At 50.9% G+C, this 22,689-nt stretch overlaps 10 protein-coding genes across 10 annotated transcripts; 6 read left to right on the plus strand and 4 right to left on the minus strand.

Annotated features, from left to right (window-relative positions):
- Positions 1-2,831: 2,831 nt before the first annotated feature.
- Positions 2,832-3,304, minus strand: G6M90_00g077270 (uncharacterized protein; the record flags this gene model as incomplete). The annotated part of the gene is made up of 2 exons (XM_014689888.1): positions 2,832-3,062; positions 3,152-3,304. 2 exons carry the CDS (start codon positions 3,302-3,304, stop codon positions 2,832-2,834), a joined length of 384 nt encoding a protein of 127 aa, XP_014545374.1.
- A 2,038-nt stretch (positions 3,305-5,342) lies between these two features.
- ZRT1_1 (Zinc-regulated transporter 1) lies at positions 5,343-6,509 on the plus strand (the record flags this gene model as incomplete). Its single annotated transcript, XM_014689887.1, has 1 exon — positions 5,343-6,509. The coding sequence occupies one exon, from the start codon at positions 5,343-5,345 to the stop codon at positions 6,507-6,509; it is 1,167 nt and encodes a 388-aa protein (XP_014545373.1).
- A 1,685-nt stretch (positions 6,510-8,194) lies between these two features.
- On the plus strand, positions 8,195-8,580 carry G6M90_00g077290 (uncharacterized protein; the record flags this gene model as incomplete). Its single annotated transcript, XM_014689886.1, has 4 exons — positions 8,195-8,299; positions 8,359-8,388; positions 8,443-8,487; positions 8,548-8,580. The coding sequence occupies 4 exons, from the start codon at positions 8,195-8,197 to the stop codon at positions 8,578-8,580; spliced, it is 213 nt and encodes a 70-aa protein (XP_014545372.1).
- A 533-nt stretch (positions 8,581-9,113) lies between these two features.
- G6M90_00g077300 (uncharacterized protein) lies at positions 9,114-9,872 on the minus strand (the record flags this gene model as incomplete). Its single annotated transcript, XM_014689885.1, has 2 exons — positions 9,114-9,695; positions 9,750-9,872. The coding sequence occupies 2 exons, from the start codon at positions 9,870-9,872 to the stop codon at positions 9,114-9,116; spliced, it is 705 nt and encodes a 234-aa protein (XP_014545371.1).
- Positions 9,873-10,650: 778 nt separating this feature from the next.
- Prxl2c (Peroxiredoxin-like 2C) lies at positions 10,651-11,856 on the plus strand (the record flags this gene model as incomplete). The annotated part of the gene is made up of 2 exons (XM_014689884.1): positions 10,651-11,103; positions 11,170-11,856. 2 exons carry the CDS (start codon positions 10,651-10,653, stop codon positions 11,854-11,856), a joined length of 1,140 nt encoding a protein of 379 aa, XP_014545370.1.
- A 160-nt stretch (positions 11,857-12,016) lies between these two features.
- Positions 12,017-12,865, minus strand: G6M90_00g077320 (uncharacterized protein; the record flags this gene model as incomplete). The annotated part of the gene is made up of 3 exons (XM_066131069.1): positions 12,017-12,618; positions 12,687-12,701; positions 12,790-12,865. 3 exons carry the CDS (start codon positions 12,863-12,865, stop codon positions 12,017-12,019), a joined length of 693 nt encoding a protein of 230 aa, XP_065987171.1.
- Positions 12,866-13,549: 684 nt separating this feature from the next.
- Positions 13,550-15,078, plus strand: MAP21 (Methionine aminopeptidase 2-1; the record flags this gene model as incomplete). Its single annotated transcript, XM_014689882.1, has 4 exons — positions 13,550-13,592; positions 13,660-14,813; positions 14,876-14,962; positions 15,022-15,078. 4 exons carry the CDS (start codon positions 13,550-13,552, stop codon positions 15,076-15,078), a joined length of 1,341 nt encoding a protein of 446 aa, XP_014545368.1.
- A 1,174-nt stretch (positions 15,079-16,252) lies between these two features.
- On the plus strand, positions 16,253-16,813 carry UPS2 (the record flags this gene model as incomplete). Its single annotated transcript, XM_014689881.1, has 1 exon — positions 16,253-16,813. One exon carries the CDS (start codon positions 16,253-16,255, stop codon positions 16,811-16,813), a length of 561 nt encoding a protein of 186 aa, XP_014545367.1.
- Positions 16,814-17,853: 1,040 nt separating this feature from the next.
- DIP5_2 (Dicarboxylic amino acid permease) lies at positions 17,854-19,677 on the minus strand (the record flags this gene model as incomplete). Its single annotated transcript, XM_014689880.1, has 2 exons — positions 17,854-19,177; positions 19,277-19,677. 2 exons carry the CDS (start codon positions 19,675-19,677, stop codon positions 17,854-17,856), a joined length of 1,725 nt encoding a protein of 574 aa, XP_014545366.1.
- A 1,786-nt stretch (positions 19,678-21,463) lies between these two features.
- G6M90_00g077360 (uncharacterized protein) lies at positions 21,464-21,801 on the plus strand (the record flags this gene model as incomplete). Its single annotated transcript, XM_066131070.1, has 2 exons — positions 21,464-21,522; positions 21,612-21,801. The coding sequence occupies 2 exons, from the start codon at positions 21,464-21,466 to the stop codon at positions 21,799-21,801; spliced, it is 249 nt and encodes an 82-aa protein (XP_065987230.1).
- Positions 21,802-22,689: the final 888 nt, after the last annotated feature.

A 22,689-nucleotide genomic window follows, 5' to 3' on the forward strand; every position in this document is an offset into this window, starting at 1 on the left:
GATGGGAGACCGCCAGCAAGGTGGCTTTGTCACCATGATACGTGGGTACTGATACCCCATGATATTCCTAATGGTATCTATCCGATTCCTCCAATCGATGCCACGGTATCATCACTCTTTGTAAGCCCCTATCCTAAATTATAGCAGGGATAGTCTGCGGTGTTTACGGAGGCTGCTGCCGCTTGTCAAGTACAGCGGGTTATACAACCCGGCCGCAGCATCAAACCTATCGAAACACCGGGGTTTACAAGCCAGGCATTAGCTTTGTAATGGTATCAATACAGCGTGTGGGACAAGGCCATAAAGAGGGACTGTTACCTCCAAGTCAACTCCACGATCCTAGTGGGGATGCAACGCAGAATGCAGAATTCTCGCCGCTTGCTGCCTAGTATCTACCCCTGGTTCATAGATGCCCATTTGAACTACCGTTTGGGAATATATCCACTCGACTTCTCGTATCTTGGACTACGCGGCTAAGTCTTACTCTACCACGACTATTGCTCCCACTGTTTGAGCCACTGCATCAACACTTCTACATGGGTGGGAGGTTTCTGGTTTCTGCACCAACTCTTTGGGCAAATGAAGTTTCTTGAGTATCGTATTTCCCTAGCTAGAACAGATAGTAGGTTAGATTCTATGTATGCTCTAGACTAGACTTCAGCATCAGAAATAACTATGGTTATTAGGCATTCAGAAAGTGATACTCTCTTCTGAGTCTTGTCTGCCAACTCAATCTACAGGATTCAAGCCACTATGCCTCGCCCCAATTTACTCATCGGCCCACCGAATCGCTTATTTTCGCCGCTTTGGGAAATAAACCAACAGCCGATGTCGCATAGAGGTGCGGGCTGGCATGAGAGTCCGGAGCCTGCCAGGCAAGGGACTAGGAGAGTGGCATTGGGTATGCGATCTGCCTATTCAGGTCGAATCCATCAAGGTTATGAATACCAACAGTTCTACTGGGATCTGATCCTATCGCATCGACTCGTTCGGATGTACTCAGACACGCGCACGGATACAAGAACGGCCGGACTACTTTCGGACGCCTGGCAATGGTGGAACAGCTCCATCCATTCTACATGAGGGATTTGTTGGTCCTTGGATCTAAAATTTCAGGTCTTCTATAAAGGCTTGCTTTATAAAACTTGACAAGAAAGTGGATGCCATGGCGTAACAGTGCAACTGCAAAAAAAGGACCCAGAGATATTCCCATCCAGGAAGTGACCGAAGTTGAAGTTGCATTTTTCTCGTTATCAATTTTTAAGCTGAAGGACACTCACTTAGTGATGAAATGTCAAATATACAATATCTGAACAAGTATATGTGCAAGGTGTCACAAACGAAATGGTTCAGACTGAAGCCTTCTGTCTCGCCGTCAGGACTACGAGTATACCGGCTGCTGTCGCAGGTAACTCTACGACGAAGGGGTATATATTTGAGGACTAAACAAAATCATTGCGAGACTTTGAAATGAATAATACCAATTTCATTACCGGTGTGTTTATGATGCTCTTCCGCGGTAGCAAAGAAAATTACAACTTTCGTCAATAGCTCTCTCTATAGTGGTTCAGGGGCGGGGCTGACGGTGGTAATTTTTGGACTGGAAAATGTATTGTTTCCTCAGTTAGCTGTCTGCCCAGTTTATAACAAGATCTAGTGTTTCTCATTAAACACTTGGGCTCTAGTTTTGTTCTAGGCGACTCGAGTAAAGAGGTACTATTTGTCTATGTAGGAGCCCAGCAAGCTTCTCGGCGGCAAGAAAAGTTTGCAGCGCCACCAGAAATACATTAGACCCAAAAGCTTAATTTGCTGTATTCTAGAAGAGATTGACGAGGCAAGAATCAAGATTCTTCAACTGAGCCGCGATAAATATCCACGTATAAAATGCCGCGAACCTTGTTTCTCTCTCGGGCGTCATGACTCCATCTTTGTAGGCTGTCCATTTTACGGCAACCCCAAACTGTACGAAATGTTTCTCATAGCAGTTGATACCTGTCTTAAAATGGTGGCCATGCATGTCGACATTGTGGAGGGCCAGACACGCCGACCAGGGACACCGTGGCTTCATTGGCAGTATCGTGACTTGCTCGTTAGTGACGATGAGATATAGATCAAGGTAGTTTTTTTTAGCCATCTGCAATGTTTGCCCGCACGGCAAGTGATCTTGCTCTGGCTTGCATGTAAATGGCTTTTCTGAATGCGACGTCTGCGCTCGTTGTGTCCAAGCTTGAGTGTGTTGCCAGCGTAGCCTGATATGTTCCGAGGACTCAACATCATTACTTTCCGTTGCTAGTCCCGCCACATAACATCCCATTAATGGACGTTAACCCGGAGTGGTATGACCATTTGTGCAGCGAGGTCTTGTACTTTCGGTGGCAGGCTCGGGACCTCGATTGCACCGCTTACCCTTAGGCGAAGAGAGTAAATTGGCAAGTACCCCGTGTTCGAGGCTGAAGGCTCCGAACACAAAAGGTCCCAATTTATAAAGGCGAACGTCGGTCTAACACATGGCCGCATGTCTGCTGCACACTTTCTCAGGACGGTGCAACCAGACAAACCCCGCAGTCAGAGAAGGCGTGTCCCAATTCGCGGGTCTGTAACTTATCGAGTAATGTTGAATTGAGAGCCGGTTTGTAAAACTGGACGTTTTTAGGCGAATATCCAGGTCTGTGGCTACGCGCAACTCCATCAGGGCACGCCAATTGTGGCTTCTAATGAACCTCCAATGTTGCAAAAGAGAAGAGGGTCGAGGGATGCGTTCATGCCAGATTCAACCAAGACAAGCCGCAGAAGCAACGCCGCGCCGAGACTCGACACAGGCTTTGTCGCAATCAGCCAGACTTGGCAATCTTTTGACTACACTTCTTCTCATAAGACTCCAACAGGTGGCGCGAGTCGTTGTCAAGAGTTTCCGCGCCTCCATTCTCCAATGCCCTCTTGACCAAGTCAGCCCCTTCTTGGTACCGACGGAAAAAGTACAGCTCCTCGACTGCGTGAATGAGCTCCTGGGTGCGCATTTTATTCGTGCCGGGCTGCAGAGGCAGCGTTACATGTTTATAAATCTACGAGCATAGTAGTCAGATTCATGGACTCAACCAAGAGCTCACAAGCCAATTCACGGGGCTTATGAGGGAGTCGTGGCGTAGCTTACCTCGCCGTTTTCAACGCGAACACGGTACTCCCGCTTCACAGCCTGAAAATCCGCCTCCGACTGGCCGGTCCTGTCGGCCTTTTTCTTGGTGACGTCGACTTCGTCATCGGAGATTTCAATGTTGAGAATGCCGTTGTCTTCGTCGTCGTCCATGGCGGTGGTGCGCGTGAATGAGGAAGATTTTTGCGGTGAGGTTTTGTTTCTTGGCCCCACTGGGTTAGACACGGGTTGTCAGTTGCTACCTTGTACTTGTGATGCACCAGCTAATGATGAATTGCTCGGCGGGCTCACTCGTTTTGCTAGGTGCGCTCACGCACCAACAGGTACCTAAATATTAGGTTATATATTATAATATATTTTATAATAGGTAAATATACTATAATATAAATTATCTCTTTAGAAGATAAGAAGAGTTTAAATACATACGATACATACTTACCTACTGAGGGGGGTGAGCGCACCTAGCAAAAAGAGTGAGCCCGCCGAGCAATTCACAGCTAATGGGCGCATTGTAATGGAGTTGGTGTCTTCCAGTCTGCTAATTAGAGCCTAGTTGGTCTCTGAATGCCAACATCGATGAAAACATGGCGACATCAATTGAATTACAGTGTAAATAAATTGCGCGGCAGTTGCCGCCATAGGTTGCTAGCTGGCACACTCAATACAGACACGCTATCTCAATGCAGTAATTGTAAGCACAGAGCTGGAATAATTTTGTAACTTTTGTAGGGTCCCCTTTTATTCTCCTGTCTCACAGCTTCGACAATTGACTGAAATATAGTGCATTCTGATCCAGGCTCCCGTGCAAGTTTTGTCGACATGGATGGATGCGGTGAGATGTAAAGTGGTGGGAAAGAGGTGTTGGTGTTGGCTCCCAATATCATCAGGAGTAAGACGGGAACGAAAATCATATTTGCACTGGGTAAAGACACCTCTTGATCCTAGCTGGGCTTTTAGAGAGAAATCTAATGATTCGAGTCGTATCATCCCAACGCTAGAAGAGTTCGGTATTGGCGCCACCTACCGAACGGGACGACTCACAGTCTTCAAACACAATTACTTGGATGTATTGTCCGGAAAGTGACAGCTCTTGCTAGTTCTGGGACTTTGGTCTAAATAAGCCTCTCTGTCTTCTTCACATCATTGGAGATGGGCCTCAATTTTGTCGCCCATTTGTCTTTCTTTTCACGTCTTTCTTGCCTCCATAGACCCGAGAGGGCACTACTGGTTTCCTTGTTTCCCTGTTCTTTTGTTTTCTTTTTCTAACAAGTCGGCAGTTTTGTTGTTTGAAGTTTCTCTGCAACCTAAGCTCTATGAAGGCTCGGGATTGCCAAAAGTACGCGCTCGACAAATGGAGGGCATATGCAACAACGAAAATAAACCAAGACACCATCCTGAGTAGCAGTGAGGACGCGAGTCCCCCGTTTATTAGACTAGGGGTCTCTCAAACCTCCCAGCAGCAACTTTTCATTTCTCGGTACCGCGAACCGCATCGGGCGTTGCGCATTGTTCGCTCCCGCAGTTTGCAGTGACATGTCAGCACCCTCTCTGCACAGGAATGCACCGTCTCGCAAGGAGATGCCAGAACCGATATACATGATGTGTCATATTGCTGTAGCTGAAGCCGCTTGATCCGATAAATGGGTCGTCTAATGTCAAGTGCTGTCCGCCTGGCACAATACCATGAAAGCATTACCAGCTTCGTTGCATCGTCTCGATACCAACTCGGCCAGTCACTTACAGCCAGTTGCAATTATCTGCGTGTTATTGTATTGGGCCGTGCCGAACTTCCGAACCTGCAGCCCGGAGCTTTATCCTGATTGGAGAACTGTCAAGGCCCTGGTATGTTCGCGCAAGCCACTACACCATAGAGGTTCTCACTGGCGATGTCCAACAGATACCACATCCGGGCTTTGTCATCTGCAAGTACACACTAACATATTGCTGTGTCTAACACACCCAATACGAGATGCTTCGGTACCTCACTTTTGTGTAGGTTTTGCCCCCAGCCCTCTTCCTGTACTGGAAAAGGATGCTTATGGCTTCTAATAGTCAAAGAAAAGTTTTTTTTTCAGCTTGCGTCTATATAACTATGTAGTAGGTCCTATTCGGTTTCTTCCATGCGTAGAGCAATCGCAGAAAGGTATTCCCCTCATTCCTTTGATCGCGGATTGAGAAATCGTCGCCCACCATGGCTGACGCTGGCTCTTCCTTCAACGCCAGCTCAGTCGACCTCGACAACACTCCTCTAGTCGACATCATCTGCTACCTGAACGGCAGTGGCAATGCCTACGACAACAGGCTAGGCTTGCACATTGCTTCCATTTTTGTCATTCTCGTCGTCTCGACGGCGGTCACCTTCTTCCCCGTCCTGGCAACCCGTATTCGGCGCCTGAAAATCCCCTTGTCCGCCTACCTCTTTGCTCGGTATTTCGGCGCCGGCGTCATCATCGCGACCGCATTTGTGCATCTCCTCGACCCGGCCTACGCGGCCATCGGCCCCAACACCTGCGTCGGCCTGACGGGGGGGTGGTCGACGTACTCCTGGCCGCCGGCCATCGCCCTGTCGTCCGCCATGATCATCTTCCTCGTGGACTTCATCGCAGAGTACTACGTCGAGAAGAGGTACGGGCTCGTCCACGCCGAGGTTGAAAACATCATCACCGACGCATCCGGGGCCAATGGCAACGGCGCTCACGGCGCTCACGGCGCTCACGGCTCCCACTTGCATCTGCACTCGGCGGATCAAGATGACCGGCCGAAGGGCGCGAGACGTGCGCCCGCTGCAGTCAGGAGCGAGAAGTATGACAGCGACCTGGAGGAGCTGACGCATCTCACGGGCGATTCCGAGGAAATCCACCGCGCGTTCCAGTCGCAAATCTCGGCCTTTCTGGTGCTCGAGTTTGGCGTCATCTTCCACAGCGTCATCATCGGCCTCAACCTAGGCGTGGCTGGGGGCAGCGACTTCAACACCCTCTTCCCCGTCCTCGTGTTCCACCAGTCGTTTGAGGGCCTGGGCATCGGCGCTCGTCTCAGCGTCATCCCGATTCCTACGAGGTGGAGGTGGTTGCCCTGGGCGCTTTGCTTGGCCTACGGGCTGACGACGCCCATTTCCATTGCCATCGGCTTGGGACTGCACAATACCTACAGCGGCAGCTCGTACACTGCCAATGTCGTCTCTGGCGTGCTGGACTCGGTCTCGGCTGGGATTCTCATCTACACGGGGCTGGTGGAGATGCTCGCGCGCGACTTTCTCTTCAATCCGCACCGTACCAATAACAAGAAGCGTCTGGCGCTTATGCTTGTGTCGCTGTATCTTGGGTGTGGTATTATGGCTTTGGTTGGGCGATGGGCGTGAGCGTCTGTGATGGTTTGGGGGTGAGACGGAAGAAGCAAAGCTATGGCTCTAGCTTACAGGTGCAGATGGCTATGTTCTTCATGTCGGTGACTTGTTTGTCATTTTTGTTAATTTGAGGCGGAGAGGATGAAATTCGGCTGCTCGCTCTCAAAAGACTGGACACCCAATTCAGTAAATATCCAAGGAATACCTTGCAGTTTCACTCCTGAAGCTAGGAAAATATACTTGATAATACCCTCTGAATGTTTCTCAAGGCGTGGCACTGGTCAAAGCCTCAATACGGCTACTGCCTACACGTTTCTGTTCCTTCCTTCGGCTTTTCATCCTCAAGGTTCGCGTTTGTTAAGCAGAAACGGTTATATAGTTTGATATGCAGAGATTTGTAGGTACGTGCCGCCGCCCATCTCCAAAAATAGAGGTGATAAGTAAACAAGAGACTGGAGGAATTAATATAAGCAGATAAAGAACGGGAAAAGAGAACGAGAGAGGAACTTGCAGGGGAAGAAGAGCCCATAGAGTGAACGTTAAGACAGGCTGAGAAACCTTCCGCGGATGACAAATAGGGAACACATAACCTCTACAAATTTGTAGAGAAAGGTGTCCCTGCCATCTTTTTTTAAAATTAGGCATATCTTGTAAGAATACAGACCGAGGACTGGGAGCACCGTGGTGTGTCATTGATTCGCCTGCGACAAACACAAAGCATCGGTTCCGGAAGATGCCAGCCGGCCAACAAGTGAAAAGCAACCCAGTTCAACAGAGGAACAGTGTACCATGATGAACAAATAGATGATATGGTGTAAATGGATTTGAAATATTCGGAATGCCCAAAATGCCCCTTACACCCGCGGCACCACGGCGAACAGACAAGGTCTGTCGTGCTGATTGGGATGCCCAGCATTACAATCGTGACTTTGCATGCTGTCAGGAAATAGGTATGCACCTAAAAAAAGAAAAACACGTGTCAAAAGAGACCTCCCAATTCAGGAGAGACAGGAGGTCTCCAAAGAGAAAAACAATAGAATTCCGCAATCTTCCTCCGATGGCCGATGTGAAAGCCATACATGATACACCTGAGGCAAAACTTGGCTCGCTGCCCCGATACGCAATCATCCAGAAAGATCTGACACCAAGGCAAGTACTTGGCCGTCTGTGAGTGAAATGCCAAGGGGTTGGGTTGGTTCGAGCTCGGGTCGTTTGTTGGGCCATGTATGCGACCTGACCATGCGGTCGCCAAGATGAGCTGCGGCACTCGACTACAATGAAAATGCAAACCAACACCGTTGGGAATTGCAAGAGCTGACCGGCGCACAGGACAAAATGCAGGCCACGAGGTAGTTTCGCTGCGACCCCGTGGGAGGGTTTTGTGACGCTGCTTATACCAACTGTGTCCGAATGCCGAATTTGCGTCATGCAACAAACAGAACACAAAAGACGGCGATGTTTTGCCACAACTTCCGAAGCAGGAGAGCCAAGCATGATGCGTCTTTGTTGCCGGTGTGAGTCGGAATGCTCAGCGCTGGCACGGCCAGAGAGCGTGGCAAGGCAGCTATAAGTAAGGCCGCTTGCCCTCTTCTTGAACAGAAGCAAGCAAGCACATTCAGCATCATTTCCGATCCCATCACTTCAAACACTCTAAACAACACTCATCAATTTCAAAGACTCAGTCTTCTTCCTTCGCCACCATGAAGTTCGGTGTAGTCATCCTCGCCCTCTCTGCCACCGCCATGGCCTACGAGAGTCTTACCCCCCGAGACGAGGGTCTTGCTCCCCGAGACGATCAGTGCAAGGTAAGAACAGCACCTCTGCCGCCTTGCCATACGAAATCTTACTAATAGAAATTGTATAGAAAAATGGTGAAAAGTGTCGTCGCGAAGAAGTACGTTATAAATCCCTTTGGTAGGGAAAACCTCCGCTGCTAACCAACGACTAGTTCTGCTGCAGCAAATTCTGCGAAGTGTGGGAGAACCAGACTGAGGTGAGTATTGAAACAGCCTTTTCTTGGAAGGCCGTCAGAACACTGACCAGACGGTATCAGGGAACCTGCAAGGATATGCCTCATAAGAACTAGGCCGCTCGCAAGATCGTGCCAGTGGCAGAGACTAGCCAGAGTCTTCATTGCAGTTATGGATCAGGATTTTGCTATTTTTGAGAAATAGACACGGCTGTGCCGTTTCGTTTTGTTTTTGTTGTGTTTTTGTTTTGACAGTTGCGTATCGAGGTGAATAAAACACGGAGGAAAACCCCACATTCGTTTGCGATGCCCGTCGTGATGCTAGCCTGGAGTACGCAGTAGCGGGCATGGCAATTCCGTCTCTATTCAAGTGTGACCGTGAAGATTGTGCATGACATGCCCCAGCTTTCATTGTGTCGCTTTCCAATCTCTTGCGAGGCTTTCGCAGTGGAGAGTTGTAATAGTATTGCTTCTTCCGTAATGTGTGGTGAGACGGACACCCTTCACAGAAAAGTCCAAAGTTGATGGGAAGCCAGAAAGAGGAACCCGAACCTGGGGAATAAAGTATGTCTTTTATATATAGTAGTGGCTCAAGGCAATCTTCAATCCTGGTGCATAGTCGCGGACAAGCATTTTGGGTGAAACCAGAGCTACATGCCACTACGTCCGAGAACAATTTCGTCTCCGTTTGCCAGGGTTTTGTAATATCTTTTGATGCGATCCGAAATCTCCCGTGAGCCAGGAAGTTCCTCGTCATCGATACACGGCGTCAAGAGTTTGACGGAATGCCTTGCGTAGGCACCATCTCGCCTCTTTCTGTCGCGTAAATATAGTCGAATGTACGCCTCCAGCAAAGCATGCAGTCTCAAGACGACGACGGGATACTCGACTGTCGTGAAGAAACCAGACCCACGACCTGGCCGCCGTGGCGGGAGGTCTGTCGAGCTGGATGCGAGCGTCAGATGCTGGGGCAGTTCCAGCTGCGGCTGCCCTGAGGACGGTAAGGAACTATTCATTTGTGGCAGAAACCAGAGAATCTGGCAATGGGGATACAAAGTAACTGTCCGGGCAGAGTCGCCGAGATGCATGTGAAAAACTGGCTCTATTGCCTTCCGGCGCTGGGGGCTCCAAGGACATGCATTTTTGTCCGGGCAATGCGAAAGGTTTCTAGCGTTTTCAAGTGCTGGTATTGCTTCAGCTAAGCGGGACTCGGGAACAATAAAGTCTATTGACTTGGCTCAAATTTAGCCAATGTCTAACGTGGTCCCATGGAGAGAAATACATACGCCAATGGTCGATGGAATGCCATGGACATTGAGTAGGAATTGACCCCAGAGGATGCAGGGAGCCCCGGCTGCGTCGAGAGTCTCAGCCAGCGATGCCACCAGAGATTCAGAAATGTCTGCCATGATGGATATGTTGAAAGAAGAGAGCAAAATAGAAATAGAAACGCAGACGTTGGGGCGTCACAGGTTAGTGCGGCTGAGGCCGAGATGGTGACAGCGACGGCCACGGCAAGCGTCCATCCCTATCCCTTTGAATGTGCGCAGGTCCAACTAATGTACTCAACCCACTCTTTTTATGATACTTAAAGGTCTGGTACTTTTTAACTCTGGTAAACAGCTAGTATATTTTTATATTTATATATATCTTAAAATATTAGGTACTTATCTTATTATATAATTTCCCAGTAAGTCTATGTATTTTTTATTAGCATTTATTATTAGCTACTTAGGATCCTGGTCTGCTACACCAATTGGACCTGCGCACATTCAAAGGGATGCACATTGGCGCTTGCTTGGACAAGAACATTACTGTATCCCGACCTGCCACAGCTGAGCCCGCCGGCGCGGCCCGACAGCACTGTTTGTTTGGTCAGGGGCACCAGAGTCGAGACATCACCTACTCGTGCGGTTGATATTGATTCATGTCTGGTCTGGTTCGAACTTGGGCCACCGTCGGGCCTTGGGCCGCACTGCCGTTGGTCGGCGTGCGCTATGCTGGCTTGGAACGAACTAGCCGCACATCTCAAGCTCTGACAGTCAGACCACACAAATGAGAAACCGACAACAGCTTCAGAGCCCCTGATTCTTGGAACTGCTTTCGCCTCTGCTTCTGCTCCCTTCAACCCATCCGTCACCTCGTCACCTTGCGCGCCAAAAGTGTCGCACAAGCGAGCAGTAAAGAATGGAGGCCTCCTCCACAGCAGATTCCGGTATGCCAACCGATGCCCCGCCCAAGGAACAGCACGATACAGCTCCAGATGCACCAGTGACACCGACTGCCGCCCCATCACCTCCGACTTCAAAGGGCGACATTGCGACCGAGGAGAAAGAATCGAAGATGGCCGATGACGGGGCTGCAACCGCTGCTGTAGGGGCTGCAATTCCAACCGATCAAGTTGCCGCTCCTGCCTCTAAGCCCCAGCCGGCGGTTGACATCGACAAGACCAAACCAGAGGATTTTGACGGCGAGGTTACCACCAACAACGTGCTGCCCTCAGCCGAAACGATCAAGAGCATAGAGGACTACATTGTCCTTGACCGAGACGGCAAGTCCAAGACATTCAAGAGCTTGTATAGTGGGAACAATGTAGCGAGACGGGTGCTAGTTGTCTTCATCCGACACTTCTTCTGTGGCGTAGGTAGCCTTTTCGAATGTCCGTTTGTCTCTATAACACCAATAGCTACTGACTGCAAGGCATAGAACTGCCAGGAATACCTCCGCACACTCTCGGAATCAATTACCCCCGAGGCCCTCCTCCAACTCCCCGTCAGCACCTTCATCGTCGTCGTGGGATGCGGCGACCCGGCCCTTATCAACATGTACATCGAGGCGACCAACTGCCCATTCCCGCTGTACACCGACCCCACACGGGCACTCTTTGACGCGCTCGGCATGACCAAGACGCTTGCGCTGGGCTCCAAGCCCGCGTACATGAGGAAGAGCATGTGGAAGAGCGCTCTGGACAGCATCGGCCAGGGACTCAGGGTCCTCCCCAAGGGACTGTCTCTCAAGTCCGGGGACCAGCGCCAGGTGGGTGGCGAGTTCCTCTTTGAGCCACTTGATATTGTCACGCCGATCACGACGCCCAAAGACGAGCGGCCCACGGCCATGGGGTCGATCGAGGGCGCGACCAGCGGCAGCAGAGATCTCGGAGATGACGGGCCCGTGGAGGAAAAGAGGGTCACCTGGTGTCATCGGATGAGGACGACGCGCGACCACGCCGAGATTCCAGAGCTCATGGAGGTGCTGGGCCTGGATGCGCAGGAGCTCCCGGTCAAGGACCAGGACGCGTGGGTGAAGGCGTTGCAGTCGAGGAAGGGGATGGGGTTGACCATGGCCAGCCAGATGAGGAAGCTGAGCGAGTCGAAGGAGGCTGACGAGGTGTGACGAGTATAACGAGCAAATGTGTTTGAGCATCGACAGCCAGCGTATTGTGATTTTGCAGCAAATCTTTGGGTCTCTTTTGTGCCGCGTCTTATTCTCAGATTAGCCATCATGATGAGCAAAAATGTCTAGGTAATACACAAGATGTCTTTCTTCAACGTCGTCAGTCATGAACCCATGATCCGTCCTCCTCGCTCCGCACAACCTCGTCTACCCCCAGCCGCTGTGCCATAATTTCTGCTCCGTTCACGAGATCATTCTCGACAGCTCTCTTGTCCCCCTCTTCTATCGTTTTGACTATCCCCGCTCGGACGTGTCGCTCCCTTAATCTCTTCCTCGCCACTTCGAACTCCACTTCTACAAACCACAGCTCATCAAATAAGGCAGCGGCGTCCCGCCAGACGTCCTTATCCAACGCGAGATAGTTGCCTTCCAAGATGACCATCTTATGCGTTGGCAATACGGTTATATCGTCCTCCTTGGGATCTTTAATGGCATGATCAAACGATGGTGCAAGAATGGGTTGCTCCGATATCGGTTCCCGAAGCTTTTGGATCAAGGTGAGGAATTTGGCTGCGTCAAAGGTGAATGCTGCGCCGCGGCGGGCGTGAGCATTGGCGGGATTCGGCATGGCGGAGAGCGCGTCCCGGGTGAAATGGAAGCCGTCCATGGGAACGTATGTTGCTGGCGGAGGGGTGCTGGGCGAGGTCTTGGCGGCATATTCGTTGAGTCCTTTAGAGACGACTTGTGAGAGTGTTGTTTTACCTGAGATGGTTAACGTTTGCAAACATGCAAATGGATTTTTTTGGATGTCTTGCCTGATCCGGGGATACCTCCGATGCCAATTACTGTTGAACGCAGCGTATCGTGTCAGTCATTGGTGATGGGCTTCGTGTAGGGTGAGGGAGTGAGTCTTAAGCTTGGAAGTGAACTTACAAAGCCTCTGTCCAGGAACCAGTTGCTGATACCTGTCCCATGCTTTGTCGACTAATTTTTGGACCTGAGTGTCCATTTTGAGACGGTATGACTGAAATAAATACCGGGATTTTGAGGAAGAGGAAGTAATCCGAGGTTGTCGGAGCTGGCGCTCAACCTCCCGACACCCATGAACCCCACGTCCCTGGCCCCACATATGGAGCTGTGATGTCAGTTTTAGGGACGAAGGCCATGTACAAAAAGTCGCTCGCTGTTCAATATATAGCTATGAACCCCTAAGTAAGCTACCTAGCTGGTGTACTCGCGCTTGTTAATTCAGAGAATTCCATACTGCCGCGATGCCAACTGCATGAATGTCATTCTTCAAATTGCGCCTAAACGTTCGGGCGTTTGCTAGGCACGTGCTCATACCTACATTCCTAGGTACCTAGGTACCTGGCGAGTTGGCATCTGCCCTCACTGGTATACATCTTCTCATAGTCAATTCAAGGACCTAGAAATTTCAACAAGGAATGAAGAAGCGGTCGCTGATACTATCTGTTACGCAATGTGAACGCGGAGCGTTTGCTGACAAAAATAAATTGTACAGGCCCGTCCTGAGGTGGGGCAAATCTGGCCAGAATCTTGTTCGACTATTTTTGTCGCTTGCTGCCAGTTTAAAGTGGCGGGGTACTTTGGGCACAGGGTCATTCATCAACTTTTTTTGGAGTGCAATGATGATCGATTCTCCCCACTTCACCGATCAAAAAACGTCGTCAATATGGCAGCCCAAGTTCCCACCGACGCTCTCAAAGAGCTGAAAGGTACATTTCAGATTGTTTGAGCATTTGCACTGCATCCTTCATGATTAACCTTGAGCTCCATCTGTAGTGAACGAAGCCGCAAAGGCAAACGGCAAGGGCGGAAAGCCTGCGCCTGCTGGCGACGACGACGACCACGCAGAGGATTCTGACGACGACGCCGAGGAGAATGCTGCCGGCAACGGGGCCGATGGAGCCACTGGGGCTGCTAAAAAGAAGAAGAAGAGAAAGCCCAAGAAGAAGAAGAAGAACCCTACAGCCCAGACGGAGCCACCTAGCGTCATGGTGAGCCAGCTATTCCCCAACAAGAGCTATCCCAAGGGCGAGGAAGTCGAGTATAAAGACGAGAACCGTTACCGAACTACCAATGAGGAAAAACGCCACCTGGACAACTTGAACACGGAGTTTCTGAACGATTACCGCGAGGCTGCTGAGATCCACAGACAGGTTCGCCAATATGCTCAAAAGTCCATCAAGCCCGGCCAGACCTTGACCGAAATTGCCGAAACCATCGAGAATAGTGTCAGATCTCTTACTGGTCACTCTGGATTAACTGAGGGCGATGCCATGGTTGCTGGTATGGGTTTCCCGTGCGGCCTCAGCTTGAACCACTGCGCTGCACACTACACGCCCAATGCTGGCAACAAGATGGTTCTACAGCAGGATGATGTTATGAAGGTCGACTTTGGTGTCCACGTCAATGGCCGAATTGTCGACTCTGCTTTTACTGTGGCCTTTGAATCCAAATACGACAACCTGCTCAAGGCTGTCAAGGAAGCCACAAACGCTGGTATCCGCGAGGCGGGTATTGATGCCCGTGTCGGTGAAATCGGAAGTGTCATTCAGGAGACCATGGAGAGCTTCGAGGTGGAGATTGATGGCACTACATACCCCGTAAAGAGTATCCGCAACCTGACGGGCCATAACATTTTGCCTTACAGCATTCACGGTACCAAGGCCGTGCCTATAGTCAAGAGCAACGACCAGACCAAGATGGAAGAAGGTGATGTTTTTGCTATCGAGACTTTTGGGAGTACCGGTAACGGCTACGTCAGAGACGACATGGAGGTTTCGCACTACGCCAAGAACGCAGACGTCCAGCACGTTGACCTTCGCCTGAGCTCAGCCAAAACGCTGCTCAACGTGATTAACAAGAACTTTGGCACCCTACCTTTCTGCCGTCGTTACCTGGACCGCCTGGGCCAGGACAAGTACTTGCTCGGGGTGAGTGCAACCTATTTCTTTTTGACGTGACGGGACTTATGCAGCCGCTAACTGTGGTGCAGCTGAACAGCTTGGTTAATAGCGGCATTGTCGAGGCTTACCCGCCGTTGTGTGACAAGAAGGGCTCATATACTGCTCAATTCGAGCACGTAAGTTGCAACTCTCTACAAGACAATTCTTGCATCGTGTATGCTAACAATGGTCAAAGACTATCTTGATTCGGCCAACCGTGAAAGAGGTCATCAGCCGGGGAGACGACTACTAAGCTGTATAATCTTCAGACATAAGATAGCATCTGAAATAAGACTGTCCTGTTTGTTAAACCATGATGGAGTTGATCGTGCGCACGCAAACCCGTATTGATGCCAAGTGAGAGCATTACGGATGATGTTGGTTGTAGCCGCGGCTACAGTCGGTGTTTGCGTTGAAACCGAAGGTGGAGGAAGTTCATAGGCTGCAACCTCGCTTGGCGATAACCGCACCTTCGAGGTCATCCAGTGACCACAAATCACAGCGGGCCTCGGGGCCACTGGCTGCGAGACAATTACTGACATCAGGGCAGCACTCCAAGAACCTATGTGCACTTGCCAACCTCCTTCCGAGAAATAAGCTCTCTGATACTCCCGATATAGCACAATTGACAGAATGGCAGTTACCGGGATGCCGTGACCCAAGCCATCGAGCTCGCATTTCAGATCTCGCACCTTCCTCCGCCCTTGCCACCCCGAGCTTCTCCAGAAACCAAGCATCTCCGCACGCAAACTTGTTCCCGAGTGCCGGGGTGCTTATCTTCTGCTGCCGCTCACGGGCAGACCGTGTCGGCCACTGAGCCTCCAGACGCCCGAGCCAATCAGGGCCGCGGAGTAAAATTTCTGCTCCCGGTGCTTTATCGCGTTACAAAGACGAAATCACCTATATCGGGTTTAGTGTCACCCCAAACAGGAATAGTAAGCGACTGCGGCACTGTAAAAAAACTTGTCTGCACGCGTGCACACTCCGAAGTAGGCCGGGCGGAGGTTCAAGCCTCTCACATGTGTGGCACCTCAGGCAAATTTATCTACAGCCTCTTCGCCCCCCTGCAAATCCGGACTTTTCTTCTCCTGAAGGAAAAAAACCTCGTCTTATCAACGTTCAGCAATCAGTCATCACACGGTTTGTTCGCCCCTTTGGTTTGGCACATCTACGACCGTGAGCGTTGCTTTTTTCTCTTTTTGTTCGGCGAGTCGTCCTTTCTTTTCTTTCGGCATAGATTTAATTGTCTCGAGACGACTACGCGTATCAGATTGAGTCACAAGCTTGGCGCCATCAACAATCGGATCGGACTCGCGCACAATTAGTTCACAACCAGCCTACAGAAGACTTCTTAGACTTGCGATAAAGACTCTTTTCTCCCTAACGGGACACTAGCACTCGAACGCTACCACATACACCATTCCACAATGAAGGTCTTCTCCAACGCCGTCACCTACAACTACTCCTGGGACGAAGTATCAACCGCCAACTGGCGGAAGTACGGCCCATGGAACAACAAGTCGGAGCACGTCATCGCCGTGGACACGCTCTCCCGCACCGTCGATCCCGAGACGGGCATCCTCCGCACCGAACGCCTCATCACCTGCAAGCAGTCGGCGCCTGACTGGCTCAAGACCCTGATGGGCAACTCGATGGACGTGAGCTACGTCTTCGAGGCGTCCTACGTCGACCCGGCCCGCAAGACCCTCACCATGGTCAGCCAGAACCTGACGTGGAGCAACCTCGTCAACGTCCAGGAGGAAGTCACCTACACCCCCCTCGGCAACCACCAGACGCAATTCCAGCAGTCGGCGCGCGTCACCGCCCTCTGCGGCGGCTGGCAGCGAATCAAGAACAGCATCGAAGACACCCTCGTGACGCGCTTCAAAGAAAACGCCGTCAAGGGCCGCGAGGGATTCGAGCGCGTCCTGGAAATGAGCCGCATCGTCTTCGCCGAGGAGAAGGCCCGCCAGCGAGCCCTCCTGTAACCCGCAATCAAATTCCCCCTCGACCGCTTCACGACCCGCTCATCTTCCGTGTACAATGATCTCTCCGCACTAGCGTACGAAAATCTTTTTTAGAATCGGGGGCCCTTTTCATTTGTTGACGGACGAAAAAAAATCTTTGGAAATGGCGTTTTATAATAGCTCTGCCGAGAACACGACCAAAACAGGAGAGAGCTATACTTTTTGCAGCATTTTTCAGCACCGGCGTTAGGGAGGCTTATACAATGGGTTTTGTGGTTTTGTTTCACTTTGACGTCTTGATGTGGTTTATAATACCCGAGCATAGAGGTTCGCGAGAAGCGCGGGTAATGATAGAAGAATAGATTCCCTTCCTTCGGGAGCCTTCTACAACTAACTGGGTTTGCACTCTGAAACAGCCTTGTGAACCAATCATCTTTTGAAAACGAAACCCACCGACTTGATGCGTGATCCAAGGAGATGCGCAACCACCTCATGCAAATATATTTGCTAATCCCAATTACAAACACTGCGATTCGCATGACTGTCCGTTATCATTAATTTGCATTTTGGGACCGAATTTTCTCGATAGCCCCTTCATGCAACAACCCGTATCACCCCCACTATAAGCGGAGGTCTCGGTCTGCCAAGGCCCAAGGGACCGTGGGAAAGCGTGCGTAGATAAGCAGTGGGCCGGATTGCAGGGCATACAATACATTAGACAACGCTCCGGGATGGGTCATGACGACCGTTGTAAAATCTCTGACTGTGGTTTGGATTGGACTTGGCGGAAGGGACATCGTTCGCTGTACTGTTTTTGTAGCTAAGGATCCGAGGGTGGAATCTTGTGTATATCGAAATGATGGATGTGACTTGAGACATGTCAGCGGCACCCGTCGATGCATCCTCTTTTAGACACGGCATGGTAGACTTCACTGGAAAAATGGCAACGATGTAAGAGTCGTTAAAACGAAAAACTTCTGGTATCTACCTCTGTGTGATCATGCCAAGTCATAACTAACCCATGTGCGTGCATCCAATACATAGACCCTCGCAATTTCCATCTAAAACAGCCATGATACATAGCGGTTATAAAATTTGGACCATCCGGTGCTGGCGGCAATCTTCTCCTTTTGAAGATCCAAGAAGTCGCTCTCCTCCTGGTCAACAATGTCCTTTCCAGCGTAAAAGTCGGCCTCGTGCGCCCCTACTCCCCGGCTCTTGGTTACCATCATGTGTCCAAATAGAAGAATCAGGTAAAGAGGGACACCTAGATAACCCGTGATAAAGTTTTGATAATCGAAGGTTATGCCGTCATGGTGAATAAAGACATCGAAATTCTTGGTGAGGAGGATAAGGATGCAGAAGAAAAGAGCAATGTAGGTCCCAATGAGACCTTGAGGGGCGACATAAGGCATAACGCTGTCAGAAATGTTTTGTGCGCGACGAGCCTTTAGAAAGTAGATATAAGTGACCAAGAGAGAGATCCAAGACAGGAGGCCAAAGATGGTAGTCAGATTCACAAAGTATCCAAAGACTTTTTTAGAGTCATCGGAAACAACCATGAAGGCCAAGCAAGCAAACGCGGTACCGACAGCGAGGGCATACACGGGAACACCCCGGCTGTCAGTGCGACGGAAGATGGCGGGAGCAGAGCGATCACTGGCAAGGCCGTACAGGGTTCGGCTTGCAATGTAAAGATCCGAGTTGGCGGCAGAGAAGACGAAGACGCAAATGCAAGCATTGATAATATGAGGCAAGCCGGAGACACCGGCGATAGTGGCGGCGACGACGAAAGGACTGGCGCTGGCTCCGGTCGTCTGCTTGTTGGCAAATGCGAGCTTCTCGTGGTTGTAAGGAACAATCATGCCCACGAGTAGAACGCTGAGGCAGTAAAAGAACAAGATACGGTAGAAGGTAAGCTTAATAGCCTTGGGAATGGATCGACGCGGGTTCTGGGCTTCGGCGGCAGTTACACCGACGAGCTCAGTTCCAAGATAGGCAAAGGTAGCGTTGACCATGACGGACCAAAATCCCAAGAATTTTCCCAGGGCACCATAAGGACCAGATTTGTATAGCTGCGCAAAAGCGCCAGGGTCGTTCCAATACCTGAAGCCGGTGGCATCATGGTTCGGCCCGCCGCCGCAGGCAATGATGAGAGCAAAAAGAATAATGCCAATCACCACGATAACCTTGAACGAGGACAGCCAGAATTCAAACTCGCCGAAGAATTTGATTCCTCCAAAGTAGTTGATACAGACAATGGCAACGAGGAAAATGGCGACAAAGACACCTGGATTAACCCTCTCGCGAGGTACCCAGAAAGAAATGACGAGTGAAGCGGCCGTAAGCTGATTCGGAGTCACAATAATGTACTTCATCCAGTAGCTATTGAGGGTTCGCGTCAGTGTATGTGGGCCAATCGACTTTAAGATGCTAATAAGGGAGCGAAGAGTAACGGGCCAAAGCGAAGGAGAGCCAACTTACCACCATCCAAGCGCGAAACCAAGAGAAGGGTGACAGTACCGGGTGGCATAGCCGGTGAAACCAGAACTCAAGGGCAACCAGGCAGCCATTTCACCAAGACCGGCCATTACCATGAAGACGAGCAAGCCGACAAAGGTATACGAAATGAAGAGAGACCCAGGCCCGGCCTGGGCAAGAGCCTTACCAGTTCCGACAATGAGACCAGTTCCCAGAGCACCACCAATGGCAATCATGGTGATGTGACGAGCCTTGAGTCCCTTGTGAAGCATGGTCTCGGGCGACGTCTCCAAACCACGAATCTCGACATTGTCATACTGGTTGTGCCGAATGCTTGCCTTCTCAGGATCGCTCCCATTGCCATCACCCTTGCCCGGACGGGCATAAATACCCTCGGAATTCATGACGACGGTTGGGCCGCGTATCGATGCGTGGCAAAGGGTGGAATGGAGAAGGGTTCCAAGGACTGGCAACTGCGACGTTGAAGAGAGAATCAAATATGTGAACAGGTGCAGAAAGAAAGAAGTCGCGTGACGAGGGGAAACTTGAGCAGTCCTTGGTAGCTCCTGCCGAAGAAAGTTCTGTGCTCAGCAGACGCAGTGCAAGGATCTCGGTGAGGCTAACGAACGAGGAAGGTATCGTTTCTTATTGCTGATAACCTCGACGGACCTAGACAGTGCGGCTGAAGGGGCTAATCAGCAAGGCTCACAACGACTGATGCAATCCTGTCCTTGTGCAGGCACAAAGTCCATGGAGCACCTCGCTAGAAGACTTTGGGGTGGCGCTCCTTGATGATTGGGGAGGCCATCCGTCTTCTTGTATATTTATGTATACTCGGTCGCCCATTCGAGCCCTCCTCTTCCTATCACGATACACACAATTGGCCATGTTGGCCAAGATGAACCCCGGACTCTAACCCACAAGTCGTGGAGACAAGTCCTTGAATTGCCAACATGTTCACCCCAGGTCAGCACAGAGCTGGTTGGCAGAACGAGGTCTGGAAAGGTCCGGTCGAAGGCTGACCAGGGTCGGACGAAACCAAGCAACCCTGGGTGGCGTAGTCGTGGTGTGAGTGGAGAGGTCATTAGGCCCTCCATCTCGGGGAGGCTTGTTTTGTCGACAGATCCCCCAACAGCCAAGGCCACGCCGCACGCAACCTTGAACGTTCTTTACCCACGGCGGAATTTTCGACGAGGCCTGGGCAAACGAGGCTTGTTGCCAAAGTCGGCTTTTCTTTTTCGTAATAGGGGGCCTAGTGACATGAAGATGTAGGTGAACCAAGCATCCATCAGCCTCGGATTGGGGGCAAGCTTCTCCGCAATTGTCATCAACGGGCCATCATCCTTGCTGCTTGCTGACGAGCCGAAATGGATGGCCAAAACGTGGGCCGATTGCAGACATATGGGTCAGTGCAACACTTTTGCTTGCGGAGGTGGGCTGAATCTTGGACTTTATTCTTGCCGTCGCAGCCCAGCTATTATGGGAGAGACATTGACAACATGCCGCCAAGACAATGTATGTAGGCATGTATCCAACGCATGAACAAACTCGAATGGATACTAACTTCAAGTAGTTGCGCGACATGCAATAAACCGTTGGTGAGATCCTTTGTCTTCTGCTGTCTGGCCACAGCCCTGTTGGCGGCGATCCCACATCAGCCACTGCCAACCACCGCCGATTTATTTCTCTTCTCAAACGGACTGCTCAATCTGGGCATACTGCGCGAGTTTTCGCGAACGCTACGATTCTGTCCGATGATTTGTGCTGAACACGAGTCGTTCCTCTACGCCATCCCAGTCTGATCCCCAAACCCCACAACGCGATGAAGCAGTTCTAGAAGACCAAGTGGAGGGCCAAGAAAAAGCTCGAGATAAGGCGCAATTCAAGTTTTTACCACCAAGGGTCTTTGACCCCACAGCGCGGAGTGCTGTTGATAGTGCAGAGGTTTTGTTGCAGTAGCATTGGCTGATGCATATCGTGGTCCTCCACAGTGCCAGTGGTTGAGAGGATGCTACTACTCAAAAACCATACTCACCGCGCGCCTCGGTGAAGCCATCTTGGTCCCAGGATCCAGGTTCCCCAGTCCCATAACTTCTTATCGCGGGGGGCCAGGGGGCCAAGCGCAGGAAAACAGCATCTGGAGCCGGTGGAGAAGAGCACAACAGCCAGACACTCCTGCTAACCTCCCAAATGAGAGGCTTGGCAAAAGCTGGTATGGAAATGCGCGTTGGACAAGCTGGATGGCGAAGGTATGTACAGTATGCCATGCACGGAAACGGCTGCTAACCACAGCAGGAATGTCAGCCAACCTGGTAAAGGCTGACTGTGATCGCGACAGTGAAGATTTGCGGCCACAAGCCACTTCTGCTGCTACACCCATGTTGGTCAAGGTTGAGGATAAGCTTGTCCAGCCAGACGCACTGGTGCGGCGTGTGCTAGTATCAAATGGCGCAGCTGGGTTGTTTCCTGGTGGATTGGTGGCGGATAAATGCGACTCGCGCGGCGTCTCCGGCAGTCACCGCGAATAGTCGTCGAATCGTCGCCAGCATTGACCTAAAAGGCCTTCTCACCGTCTGAGACGGTCTGACTGTGAGACATCGATATTGCGTGGCGCGTGGGAAATGCTCAGAGATGCACTGCTCCGGCCTGCAAAGGCTCCATCGCAACCATCAAGCTGATGCATTTTTGAGCCACGATGCACAATCGTTCCTGATTCAGCCTCAGGAGAAAGATGGCAAGATCTTGAAGGCGCCCTTCAGCGCAACCACCCGCCTTGGCGAGGCTCTCTGCCAATATTTCCCAGAGCCAAGCTCAGCCATAGGAGAAGTGGCGTAATCAAGCGCACCTCTGATATAGCCAAGAGTCACTTGGGGAAAATTGTTCTATTCTGTCAACGGTTCTTCTAGAAACGACCAGGAAGCCACCCGAAAGGCCAAATACACCCGACGGGACATGCCCCCTCTGTGTCGCACCCTGCACGCCAACCAACATACATATGTACATCCAGGAAACTCAACATCCGTATGCGGCGTTTTGACCTCGTGATTCTCTGTGTCAAGTGAAATTGCCGCCAGCGAAACAAAAAGGACCCCTGGATGCCGAGACCCAAAGTCAGTGCTGCCAAGTATCTGGATATGTATTAGTGGGAGGGCCTATGTAAATGGCTCATGTGAACTCTCAACTGCCAGCAAGGTTATCCATGTGCCAAGTCGTTGCACCTCTGAGCAATTTCAACAGGGGCTTGGGGAATATGCAGAAGCTCCCTAATTGGGGCATTGTGAGGAATCTAGCGCCGACCATGAGGGGGTCATCATAACATGTACTCTTTGACGCTCCCCACGTCGTTTTGATACACATTTCGCTGTTAATATCGTGGGCTGACTGGCGGTGTAGCAACTTGTCGTGAAACTCGAAAT

Source organism: Metarhizium brunneum, chromosome 4, assembly GCF_013426205.1.
Source record: "Metarhizium brunneum chromosome 4, complete sequence".
Lineage (NCBI taxonomy): Eukaryota > Fungi > Ascomycota > Sordariomycetes > Hypocreales > Clavicipitaceae > Metarhizium > Metarhizium brunneum.